Source organism: Amyelois transitella, chromosome 31, assembly GCF_032362555.1.
Source record: "Amyelois transitella isolate CPQ chromosome 31, ilAmyTran1.1, whole genome shotgun sequence".
Lineage (NCBI taxonomy): Eukaryota > Metazoa > Arthropoda > Insecta > Lepidoptera > Pyralidae > Amyelois > Amyelois transitella.
The window spans coordinates 2,776,012-2,788,921 of record NC_083534.1 but is presented as its reverse complement, the minus strand read 5'-3'; the positions used below and the strand labels follow the sequence as shown (position 1 = coordinate 2,788,921).

The following is a 12,910-nucleotide window of genomic DNA, read 5'->3' as shown; positions in this document are numbered from 1 at the left end:
TCTTTGGTTCGTAACGTAACTATATTTCTATTCGTTACGTGGCAAAGTAAAAAAGTTCTCTTCTTGGTCTTTGACATATGGATAAAAAATGAATGACAAATGACAAACATGAAAAAAGTGTTATCGCCAGGTGGAAAACAATTTTTTTTTAAGCTTTTCTTTTAACTGTGATTGTAAATAAATATTCAATTTAATTAAACCAACATGCCTTTAAAAGTATTATTTTGATTTGAATGCAATAAATATTTTGATATGAATACAAGTGCGTGAGTGATCAAAAATATTGTTGTGTTCTAGTAAGTCCTTTTTTCTAATTGTAGGACATTTCTATTTTTCCAGATAAAAAACCATCACAAAATGATTGGCCATAGGACGAGAATTTCGTCTAGTAGTTGTGATCAAAATTTACAAGCTGTATATGCTAAGAAACACGGAAAAGATGATCTTTATGCATTCCAAGTATACGCTTGTGACTTTTGCGATGAAGCATTCTGGAACAAGTAAGCATGTTTTCTTTGGTTCTTGCCCCACTTACTGAGAGATACGTTAAACAAATAATCCGATTCCTCGGGAATTTCGAATAATTTTTCTTAGTGCCTAATTCTAAAGTGACCTGTGCATTATCTGTCGCTCACATATTAACTGAAGAGTTAAATTTATAAACATTAAATTTTCAGGTATACCTACCTAGTCCATAATGCAAGTCATATAATTATACCATTAATGAGGAAGTCATACTTCAAATGTAAAGAATGTAACCGACAATGCAGAACAGGAAGAAACTTAGAGAAACACATGAAAAAATATCACAAATACTCAAAAAAATCTCTTAAAAATGACACTAAAATAGGTATTTTAGAAAATTGTAATAATTTAATTTTAAATGATAATGTTTTAAATGAAAATGATGATTTAAATGAATGCAAAATACATAAAAGTGATGATGTTGATATAACACCTGTGGCAAATGGAATTTTGCCAGAACCTGTACTTAGAAACGGGAGTGTTGGTGTTGAGATAATCGAAATAGAGTCTGACGATGATATTATTAAGGTTAAAGAAGAGTTTGACGTTAAAGAAGAGTTTGACGTTAAAGAAGAGTTTGACGTTAAAGAAGAACTAATAGATGGTAATGAAAGAAATAGAATTCAAAATAGACTTATTTTTGAAGACGACAATGAAATTGAAGGTAGTAATGATTTGGTTCATGATCTGACGGCTGATGTTAAGGTCAGCATGGACTTTGAGGATTGGATTAGTTCAATTGTTATTGACAAAAACGATGAAGCCGCAATTGAGAAACAGAGTGAGGAGGAATGGAGGAATAAAACTGTTGGTTACCAGGATTTAATCCAAATGGAGGATGTTGCTTGTAAATATTGTAATAAAACATTCCCTAATAGGTAAGCAAATTGTCTGTTCATCTTAATACTTTTTGGAGAAAGGGAAAAAGAGGAAGACCAAGAATTAAATATTTCAATCTAATTAAGTAAAAAGTAAACATTACAAACATACCAACAAATAAAAAATGAATACAGAGAAAAGAGATAGATGGTCCTTAACTCCACCTACAAGAGTTAGCTCTTACATTTAATAAAAAGATCTTCTTAAATGTTACTCATAAGAAGATGATTACATTCAATTAAACATGTAATGTTCAGCTTTGATAGATTAATAAATAACAAAATATTCTGCTACGTTTTCAGGTTATTAGCTATACAACATGAGACATCACACATAGCATCAAAAAGGCGTCGCCCATTCCTCTGCAAGATTTGTGATTGGTATGTGGCCTGTGACCCCCAAAACCAGCGCAAGCATTACTCAAGATGTCACCCGGACGCGGACATGACATCACTTGCAAAATTAAATCAAAAGAAATGCTCTGAATGCAATTTGAATTACGTATCAAAATATAAACATATGAAGAATTATCATAAACTTCCCATTGAGAAGGAAGACGCTGATGAAACTGACCAGGGGAATGTTTCCAAGCCCGTATTTTCAAAGAAAATAATCAAAATCTGTGATTTGTGTTCGTCTTTCTTGAAAAATTTGTCTAATTGTCTGTATTATAGCACTGTTGGTGAGAAATGTGATGCCGGCGCGAGGCAGACTTGTGAACGATGTTTTAAACAGTTTTTTAGCGTCAAGTTGGTGCAGATATCTTGTAGGAATAAGAAGCACTTTGGTGATAAGAAGCCGAAACCAATGATGAGCGTTAATGATAAATTGAAGAAATACAAGAAGAGATTGAAATTGATGAATATAATTCGGAAATATTTGTTTTTGTTTTATTAATACGGGTGTACTGTGTGGTTCCCGGCAACAATACAAAAAAGAATAGGACTCTCACTCCATCTCCTTCCCATGTAAGTCGTAAAAGGCGACTAAGAGATAGGCTTACAAACTTGGGATTCATTTTTAGGCGATATGTTAGCAACCTCTCACTATTTGAATCTCAATTCTATCATTAGGTAAGCTAAATAGCTGAACGTGGCCATTCAGGCTTTTCGAGACTGTTGGCTCTGTCTACCCCGCAAGGGATATGGACGTGACCATATGTATGTATGTGCTTAGTCAGACTGTCAAAGCAGATGAACCTCAGTCTTCAAAACTGTTGGCTCTGTCTACCCCGGAATGGATATAGACGTGATTATAATTATGTATGAATGTAGTACCTAGTCCAAAATATCGGACCAGATAATTAGATGAACCTACCTACCTATTTAGCGAGCTGAGCTCGGTGGTTGAACCGTTATACACTTGAGGATTCCGCCCGGGAATCCCCTTTGACCATAGATCCTGAATTGGATGAGTCAGGGTTTTTACATGAAGCTATTTATTTATTCAGTTCACCAACAGTCGATACAACAGTAAATACAGAGATTATACATACAATAAGGTTCGTTCTAATTGCTCAACCAGTTACAGGCAAACCCAGCATGCTATGGGGAACAACCCGTGTTTAATTTTAATTATCACTGATAAATTTAAGTAAGCTACTGTAACTCATATCGGATCGTGGTTACAAATCCAGTTGCCTGAATGTGTTGCACGATGTTTTGCCTTCGTCGTAAGAGCATCTGTTAGTATATAAGTAATAAAAATCGAGATATGAACCTGTGCTTTTATGAGCATCACGCATTTTAACCGAATACCTTACCGATCCTATCCACTATGCTTTTGACCACAATTAGAAAAGACCACATTCAACTTTCAAATTAAAAAATATAATATGTACCTAACTAGCTGAAATAATTTTTAAGTTCATTGGACATCAAATTCGGTCAAGTAATTTTTGAGATTATTCATTAGGTATTTCGTAAAATTAAACTACATTCATATACCTACATATGGTCACGTCTATATCCCGTGCGGGGCGGACAGAGCCAACAGTCTTGAAAAGACTGATAGGCCACGCTGAGGTATTTGGCTTAATGATAGAATTGAGTTTCAAAGAGTGACAGGTTGCTAACCCATCGCTTAAAAATAGAATCCCAAGTTTGTAAGCCTATCTCTTAGTCGCCTTTTACGACATCCATGGGAAAGAGATGGAGTGATCCTATTCTTTCTTGCACTGGTACCGGGAACCACACGGCACAAAAATAAAACTGTTTGCGAGGTACGTATTGATTGATGCATCGCATATAATAAACTCGGTTGAGAGCAACGCATTAGACAATGTATATTTCAAGATACATCGTAATAAATGCAGTTAATGCGTGCGACATCTGATTTGCCTGACCCGTCATAAGAATAGATGCATGCTTTTTGGCGGCGTACGGCACAAAAAGCTGTGGAGATGTAAGTTTATTGTTTTTAGATTTTTTTATCTACTTATATTACAATATTAAATGACGTGTGGTTCCCAGCACTTAAGAAAGCAACCAATATCCATCTCTTCCCATGCATGTCATAAGAAGCGAATAAATAAATAAATTTCATTTATTTCAGAAAACAAAGATCCATATACAATTTTCAATAAAATCAAATAGATAAAATCAAATCGCAATCAAAATTTAAAAATAAAAATCAATCTATACTTAAATGAATTAATTAATCTTAATATATTATAAAATAATTGCTTAACTTACCTACACAAAAAAAGTTAAATGCAGCTCCATGGGTTTTGTATGACTCCTAGCCAATGCATTGCAAACAAAACGCATCCAGTTTGTGACCGCGATCAAACAAAACCAACGTACCTACCTACGTGTTTAGCGTTACTAATTAGAGAGTTGAAAAAAAAAATCGCTTTTTCTGAAATGTTGAAAGTCAACAGATGATTTGGCGTCTCAGCATTTCATTATCGGAATAAAAGTTAATTGTAAAACAGTGGAAAAAAAAATACTTTTTTTTTACTTTTTTAAATGAAAAATTGTGCATTTACTGTCAAAAATTCAAACAATTTACGATAATTAAATTTAAAAAAAAATTAATCTTTTCTAAGAAAATTGCGTAAGCCGCATGTGATTCTAATTTTGAAATTAATCAGGCCAAGTACCTACGTATTGTCCACGTGTGAGTAATTGATTGCAGTGAAATGCGTGTGTGTTTAAAAATATTGTTGGATAGTGTTGCCATTTTATGAAGCTACACGTACGTTTACTACGTAATTATTGTTTTTAGATTAACAGTACCTAAATTGGTAAGGTTGATACAGTTTATTTATTTTAAAATGTCTATAGTTGGAAGTACAATATCTTGGCTTACAACTTTTAAGACAAGGGGGCTCTATTGCATTTTGTCTGTTAGGTCATGGGCCCGAAGCCCGCATAGGTTAGGCACCACATTTTTTAATGTCCGTAAAGCCACTGCTGCTTTTGTATCCGATGCTGGCCATTAAATTTAGTTATTCATAAAAACCTAATTAGCCAAAGAGAAACATCTTAAATGACTTATTATTATACATCATTCTCCTGACGTTGCCACTCCCTGATGGAGAATCAGTCTCCTTCTGGTTCCTTCATCCTGTTGCAAGAGGAAATAAGCTTGGATGAATGTTGTCAGTGGAAAAAAATACAAAGTTTGATTCCATGGTTTTTGCCCTAGGGCCTTAATACCAGGTACATAGGTAGTAATACCTTTAACGATATTCACGGAAAATAGGTAGAGTGATCATTTTTTTTAAAAAATAATAGGACCACTCCTTCTCTTTCCCATGGATGTCGTAAAAGGCGACTAAGGAATAGGCTTGTAAGCTAGGGATTCTTCTTTTAGGAGATGGGCTAGCAACCTGTTCAGCTGTTTGGCTTTGTAATAGAATTGAGATTCAAATAGTGACAGGTTGCTAGCCCATCGCCTAAATACTGAATCCTTAGTGTATTTATCCCTTAGTCGCCTTCAACGACATCCATGGGAAAATGATGGAGTAGTCCTATTCTTATTTGTGTTGGTGCCTGGAACCACACGGCATATTTCATGAAATTCTTCACAATCTTTATACTCTCCTACATGCTCGCACTCTCCATTGTAGAGACTGCTACACTCTATATTTATATTTGGCTGACATTTCCTTGCGATTGTATTAATTCTAATCTCATAATAAAGATCGCTGGCTCAGCTTAATCTGGTGCTATATTAATGTCACCTGAATTTGGATGTCGTAAAAGGGATATGCTTATAAACTTGAGGATTCTTCTTTTAAGCGATGGGTTACCAACCTGTCACTATTTGAATCTCAATTCTATCATTAAGCCAAACAGCACATTGTCCACATCAAAAAAAAAACATGAATAAAGTTACTTATTCTGATTGTACATTAGTTTATCGATGTGGTACAATTATTTCCAACAGACTTTCTACCAAAGTCGAGCCGCTAGCCAAAAAATCAGGAAGTGACCGTCAATCTGGGTCAATAACCAAATACTAGACTTTCTGGCGACCCGCCGGATTGTAATGTCACCGAGCGATGCCAGAATTTCTATCTAACTTGTAACTCTCTTTCATCAGTACCCATAGACAGCGTTAGTCCCGGCTACCTAGCCACCTAGCCGGCTAGATCCTCTCCAGAGGTCTGGTAGTGAGAGGTGAAGTCCCACCACCACACCTCTGGAGAGTATCTTAGACAGTGATGCCGAACTCAAATCGATAGTAGATCCGGAAATCATAAAATATCATAGGTCTATTAATACTATTGTCATTGTCACTTTCCTCTGCCATCACATACATACAACATATAATCACGTCTATATCTCTTGCGGGGTAGACAGAGTCAACAGTCTTCAAAAGACTGAAAGGCCACGTTCAGCTGTTTGGCTTAATGACAGAATTAAGTTTAAAAAAAGTGACAGGTTGCTAGCCCATTGGCTAAAAGAAGTGTTCCAAGTTTATAAGCCTATCTCTTAGTCGCCCTTTACGACATCCATGGGAAAAAGATGGCTCTTTGTCGTATAGGGTCCTCTTACTTTTTCTATTGGTGCCGGGAACCACACGACACCCTTAACAGCGGCTTAAAAGATTCCCAAGTTTAAAAAGTCTTTACAATGATTGAATTTTACAACCAAACTCGTAATAATGTTACTCGTGTGATCGTGTTAAATACTTATAAACAAAGTTGTGGTCATTTGCAAGTCTGTTGCCAATACTCACTTTCCGTTTTACATTACGACAACGACACTGAAAGGGAAATTATCGTAATTTGAACACATCATTATTGATAGTAGATACATACTCGTACCACGTGCATATCAAGAATTTGTCGCTCACACACATTAAGTACTTCTGTCCATTATTATCCATTCAGTATTATTATTTCTATCCATACTACGTCTGGCTTATGCGCTAAATAGATTATTTTCTCTTATTTATTTATGTACTAAAAAGTATATACAAAAGCATTTAACACAGAAATAATAGGACAAAGGTGCTGCTTATTTGAAAAGATATCTCTTCTAGTAGATTTCTTCTTTTTCTTCCTTTATTCCTTACGGAGTATCATCAGACTCAATCCATACATACATATAGTACGTCCACATCCCTAGCAGGGCGGACAGAGCCAACAGTCTTGAAAAGGCTGATAGGCCACGTTCAGCTGTTTGGCTTAATGATAGAATTGAGATTCAAATAGTGACAGGTTGCTAGCCCATCGCCTAAAAAAAGAATCCTAAGTTTATAACCTAATCCCTTAGTCACCTGTTACGACGTTCATGGGAACGAGATAGACTCAATAGTCATACAATATCACAAACATAGGTTCTTAGTGGGACGGCTTAATGATAAAATGGAAATACATTTTTTTTTTCTTTTCTGCGCATTACGCATTCCAACCGGGTACCTTACCGATTTGACCACCGACGACGCTCCTTTCCTTTCCTATAAACGGGATATGGCACACTCACTTCGTATAAATCATTTCATCGTTTTCATATTCAAACGCCCAGAGGATATACCTACCTCCCTCTGGCGTCAAGGGTTACAAGGGTGTCATTATCTTTTAATATGTTTATACAACCTAGCTCCAAAGCAAAGGGCTAGGTTTTAATAAGACTTAGGTACTATTCATCTTAATTTGGTAGGCGAGGCGTACGTAATGCAGTTTTTGACTGGCAACATTAAACGACATTCTTAAAATCAAAATTCAAAATCTGTAACAAAAATTTGAATCTTGAAGTTCGAATAGATTTTTTTTTAAAGTGACAGTTTGCTATGAGCGCGGCGCGTTCCGATACAGACACCGACAGTTCGGAAGACCTCGATTCTGGAATCGCTGAGGAGAGTGAAGCCTGCGAGAAGAAACAATTGGACTGCATGGATCTCTCGGAGTTCTTTGGATATTGGTAAGTTGTTTTAAGTACCCGCTTTTACATCCGTTAGGACCACTCCATCTCGTTCCCATGGATGTCGTAAAAGGCGTTAATGGATAGGCTTATAAACTTGGGATTCTTCTTTTGGGCGATGAGCTAGCAACCTGTCACTATTTGAATCTCAATTCTGTCATAAAGCCAAACAGCTGAACGTGGCTTATTAGTTTTTTCAAGACTGTTAGCTCTGTCTACCCTTCAAGGGATATAGACATGATTATAATGTATGTATGTATGTTTTACATCTGTTCACAAAGGAGAGTCGGTGGTCGTATGATATGGCAGCTTAACGATCATGTGAAAACTCATTACTCTACTCATAGAGCTCCTTAGTTAACCTTACCAACCATGTTTATAACGTCAATAATATTGTATTTAAATACGTGCTGTTTTAAGCTGAATAAAACCAACGTTCCTTATAGTTTTCTCTTTATTCTTGTATCAATCGATTTGGTTTTTTAAAGCTTGATTCACCCAATCATCTTACTGTGACCATGTACCTACATGACTCTATTCTCAGAGATTATATACTTCCGTCGAGGGAACACATAGTAACAGACCTGCACATTCGTGCGCAAAACTGAATGCATTATGGGTTAGGTTTACCTGCAAAGTTTGTGAAGGCAATCGCTGCCTGTAAAACTTGATTACCATTGGGTAATTATTAATTTTTAAAAGAGACCCGTGGACCAAGACTGAAGTCGACTAAGGGATGAAAAGCCTTAACAATGTAGGTAGAGATTCTTAGTCTTGGAACTGAGGACGCGGTAAATTGGAAGACGGGCAAAAGTGCAACGGGAATATGCCAAGATGACATAGAATTTAGAGGCTCTTAGCCACAGAAATTATTAACAATGCTCATAACGGCCAGCGAGAAGGATTGGTATGATAAAAAAAAATTGGGGTAATAAATGTTATTATTTTTTTTAATTTTACAATATTACTTAGAAAATAATTGTTTTCAGATTTACTTAAAAGATTTTTTTGGCCATCTGAAACAAAAATAAGGGATTAATTTGTAATTCATCATTTTTTAAACACAATGAAAATCCCAGCAAATTTTTTGCATTCTTTTAGAAAATATGTAAGTATAATTCAAGCTGTTGTTCGTGATTTTGTCATAACCGTATAAGTTTATCATACTATAATAGCATACAAAACAAAATAGACAAATTGCGGGAAATAGCTAATCAATTAAAAATTTACGTAAAAAAAAGATAATAGTCAGTCCTTATAGATAATTTAATCATTTCCTGATTTAGTACTTAACTTATGGATTATCTGATAATTAAGTTGTTTCTTCGAACGCAAATCTTTACCTAGGTATCTAGATTTATTGATAAAAAAACGATAAACTCGATGATTCAGATTTTTTATAACACGCTTTGGAAATGAAATCGGAACTATGTTGTAAAAAATAATTTGTTTATGCTTCCCTTTAGTTAAAATAGATACTTACCTAATTACCTTTTTTCTGATTTTCTTTTTCTTATGGTGCAATAAAGAGTCTATCTATCTATTAGAAAATCCTTATATAGGCTTTGAATTTTTCTTTTAGGCGATGGGCTAGCTACCTGTCACTATTTGAATCTCAAATTTTCTTGGCCCTCCAGTCTGTTCGAGATTACTGGCTCTGTCTACCCCGTAAGGGATTAAGATGTGATTATTTATATATGCATACGTAAATCACGCCTTTTTCCCAGAGGGATTAATTATATGCGAATGTATGTATGTAACTGCACTTACATTTTTGTATCACATAATCAACGACCTCCATCATTGTCGACGACATTAACGCCATCTAGCGGGGCGTGGGCTCCATCTACGATGTTTATACCCCCTGAAGAGAAAGAAACAAACATTTCACAAGTGCTTAGAGATGGAAAAGAAATGTCATAAATGTAGTATAGGTATTTCTTTTTTCAATAAATTGATAATATCTATATTGAAAAGTCATTGTCCCGGCACTATTAAAAAAAAGAATAGGACAGTGGTCCTATTTTTTTTTCATCTCATCCCATGGATGTCTTAAAAAGCGACTAAGAGATATGCTTGTAAACTTGGGATTCTTCTTTTAGGCGATGGGCTAGCAACCTGTCACTATTTGAATCTCAATTCCATCACTAAGCCAAACAGCTGAACGTGGCCTATCAGTCTTTTCAAGACTGTTGGCTCTGTCTACCCCGCAAGGGATATAGACGTGATTATATGTATGTATATCATTAGTTAAAATGGTAGTTATAAATAGTCTCTGCAGGCTTTGAACCACTATGTAAGTTACCAAAAGCAGTAGCAACAATATAAACATAGAAAAAAAAAATTTACCATCTCCCTCGACCACGTGGACCCCACCACTCCCGAAGCCAGGGTCAGCGACCACGCCGTCGACTATGTTCACGCCCCCGGCTCCGTCCACCACATTGACTCCACCGTGCACTATGTTGGTCCCCCCGAAACCACCGTCGGCTACGTTCACACCGTCAACGACGTTAATACCGCCTCCGTTGTCTACGAACTGTAAAAAATAAAAAAACATTTAAATTTAGAATAATAATAAAAAAGCGGGAACTGAATGGAAATGGAATGTCTTCGTCACTTTTCGAAAATTTTTATTATTATTTAATAAGTACTACCTAATCATCTTTTCTAAAAAAGAAACGAAAGGTTAACTCACGTTTACGTCCATATTTAGTACAAATTGATTTTTACAACAAAAATTTTAGCTTGAAAATACGTAGATTTGCTAAGGCACTCTACTTAGAATTAGTAATAATCAGGGAAGTAACATTTTATCTTTGTTTGAAGTCGATAATGTGTGATTGCAAGCGATAATTCCATGAAAACGATGATGTATTGATAGTAGAACATTTGAGTAATTTAAATCATACTTAGGCAAATGGAGAGTCATGCTCTAAGTGAGAAATTAATACTAGAAAAAAACCATACCCTCCTTGTGCAGTCAGGTAAAAAGAAAAACACAAAACTCCAGCATATTTTCCCTCCCCTCGTGAGTCACCGGCTGCCCCCAATGCTCGTCCCCAAGCTAACGCAAATAAGTTTCTATTTACGACACAGTAACTCGAAACTCGACTAACCAGTCTTGTCGCGAGCGGCCCCGTCGCTACACTAATAATAACTGGCCGTAAACAAACGAATGATTTAAAAAAAAATAACAATTTCATGAAGTGTATCCGAACGCGAAAAATAAAAACCTGTCAAAAAGCGCGCGAACTGAAAATTTTCCTACGTCCGAAAACGTGTTCGTGAAGGCTAAACTCTGAACTGAAGTAAAAGTTTTATTATTTGTGTTTGTTTACATTATTTTAATCTTAAACCGTCAGTTGCGCGAATATTGATGGTTATTCAATAACAACTTTTTTTACTGAAGTAAATTTATATTCACATTGAAATTTTCATTGAGCATTCTTTACGTACTTCAATTCGTAAACAAACAGTGAAGAACGTGCCTTTTTCTGCGGTTTAATGTTCTGTTTGTGTAATATGGATAGATATTACTTTCAACTACGACTTTGACTATATTTTCCGAAAATTTCGAATAAATCTTCTCTTAGTTATATGATTTAATAGGTAATTTAATTTGGCATGTGGATTTAGGAGGTAAGCTGTAGTAGCTCTTTAAGTGTACATACCACCATGTCACTTAATTTAAGAACTAACTTGAGCTAAAATTTTAAATTTAAATTCGGAACTCGGTCATGTTGGAATTACCAGTAGGTACAATATTTCCGTGACAATTTCATCAAAATTGTTCCAGTTTTGAAGTTTATTCGTTGATATAAAAAGAAAAACAATATCTCTATATTAGTTTGATATACATACATAATTCGATTTTTTTTCTACTGGCGTTGGAAATGCTTTGGACATGCACCAGCAACCAATATCTAAATCTCATTTCCTTCCATCTTAATCCACCAAGCTTGTTCGAAATGTGGCCTATTAGTCTTGTTTGTTTGTAAACTCTTTATTGCACATAAAAAAAATGTAACAAAAAAATAGAAAACAGTCATTGGATTTAGAAGAATATGTAGTACAATTGCGGACTTAACCCAAACGGGATTTCTTCCAGTCGACCAAAATATAAAGGAAATTCCAGAATCAAAGAGGCAACGTACATTACAAGCATTGAGGATGCGTTACAATAACCATAATTACTAATTAATTGATAATTGTTGATAAACGCCACTTCTCAATTCATACACACAAGACTTTCGAAGTCTTGGGCCTTTTTGCCCCGTAAGGAAAAAAGACGTGGCGTGTGGGTGCCTATAATAAAACTAACCATAGGTGCATGTTTATAAGCTCATTAATTTCTCCAATAGTGAAAACAGGTACTGCCACTTTTGCCTCGATGATTACTCAATGGGCCTTTCAAATTGATAAAAACTTGTTTAATAATAAATTAAAATGGATTTTTTGAAACGTGAGAGCGAATAGCCATTAATGCATAATCATACATATCAAACGTTTTCAATTTTATTTGCATACTAGCTGTGCCCGCGACTTCGTCCGCGTGGAATAGTTATTTTGGGCCTGGAATAGTTAAGTTATAATTGAAGCCCCCAAGGATGAATAATTTTCCCCGCGTTTTTCACATATAACATTATTTCTTTGCTCCTAATAGTTGTAGCATGATGTTATATAGCCTAAAGCTTTCTTCGATAAATGATCTATTCAACGCAAAAATATTTTTTTAATTCGATCCAATAGTTCCTAAGCTTAGCGCGTTCAAACAAACCAACAAACTCTTCAGCTTTATAATATTAGTAGGTATAGATATTTATCACGCCATGCGAATCCCATGGATGTCTTAAAAAACTTGAGATTCCTCTTAGGAACAGAGAAAATAGGCGGACTTTACTTTAAAATATACAGTGATGGTCGCATTTATTCTTTGAAAATAATAGGAAACGGAAACGTAGATAAAAATGCATTTCTTAGGGATGCTCCTTTGATCCTGTGCGTTCCTGTTTTACATCATGCTATTCTCAGAAAATAAAAAAGCTATTAAAGTGAAAACGACTTTACAGTTAGAATCTTACGATTCAAAATACTTAAAATGTCTTAAATTACTATACCATCTACCT

At 35.3% G+C, this 12,910-nt stretch overlaps 3 protein-coding genes across 5 annotated transcripts in view; 2 read left to right on the top strand and 1 right to left on the bottom strand.

Annotated features, from left to right (window-relative positions):
- The first annotated feature begins 91 nt into the window (after window positions 1–91).
- LOC106130065 (uncharacterized) lies at window positions 92–2,301 on the top strand. The gene is made up of 3 exons (XM_013328824.2): window positions 92–500; window positions 678–1,403; window positions 1,707–2,301. The coding sequence occupies exons 1-3, from the start codon at window positions 358–360 to the stop codon at window positions 2,299–2,301; spliced, it is 1,464 nt and encodes a 487-aa protein (XP_013184278.2). The 5' UTR covers window positions 92–357.
- A 6,403-nt stretch (window positions 2,302–8,704) lies between these two features.
- On the bottom strand, window positions 8,705–10,639 carry LOC132903853 (PE-PGRS family protein PE_PGRS33-like). Its single transcript, XM_060953168.1, has 4 exons — window positions 10,480–10,639; window positions 10,131–10,320; window positions 9,552–9,645; window positions 8,705–8,797 (listed from the first exon to the last, which is right to left on the bottom strand). Exons 1-3 carry the CDS (start codon window positions 10,489–10,491, stop codon window positions 9,569–9,571), a joined length of 279 nt encoding a protein of 92 aa, XP_060809151.1. The 5' UTR covers window positions 10,492–10,639; the 3' UTR covers window positions 8,705–8,797; window positions 9,552–9,568.
- A 269-nt stretch (window positions 10,640–10,908) lies between these two features.
- LOC106130097 (golgin subfamily A member 6-like protein 22) overlaps window positions 10,909–12,910 on the top strand; it is a 38,158-nt gene continuing 36,156 nt past the window's right edge. For 2 of the 3 annotated variants that reach the window (XM_013328859.2, XM_060953166.1), the window contains exon 1: window positions 10,910–11,092. The gene's annotated coding sequence lies outside the window, so the exon portion shown is untranslated. Of the gene's footprint in view, window positions 11,093–12,910 lie in introns of all 3 variants that reach the window. The other variant, XM_060953167.1, reaches the window with a different exon arrangement.

What these genes read in the sequence shown, in the direction of transcription:
- LOC106130065 (XM_013328824.2), top strand. Translation starts at nt 358, where the DNA reads ATGATTGGCCATAGGACGAGAATTTCGTCTAGTAGTTGTGATCAAAAT. An exon ending in GATGAAGCATTCTGGAACAA is followed by an intron (nt 501 to 677) that starts GTAAGCATGTTT and finishes TTAAATTTTCAG; the next exon opens with GTATACCTACCTAGTCCATA. An exon ending in AATAAAACATTCCCTAATAG is followed by an intron (nt 1,404 to 1,706) that starts GTAAGCAAATTG and finishes CTACGTTTTCAG; the next exon opens with GTTATTAGCTATACAACATG.
- LOC132903853 (XM_060953168.1), bottom strand. An exon ending in CCACGTGGTCGAGGGAGATG is followed by an intron (nt 9,646 to 10,130) that starts GTAAATTTTTTT and finishes CTTTCTCTTCAG; the next exon opens with GGGGTATAAACATCGTAGAT.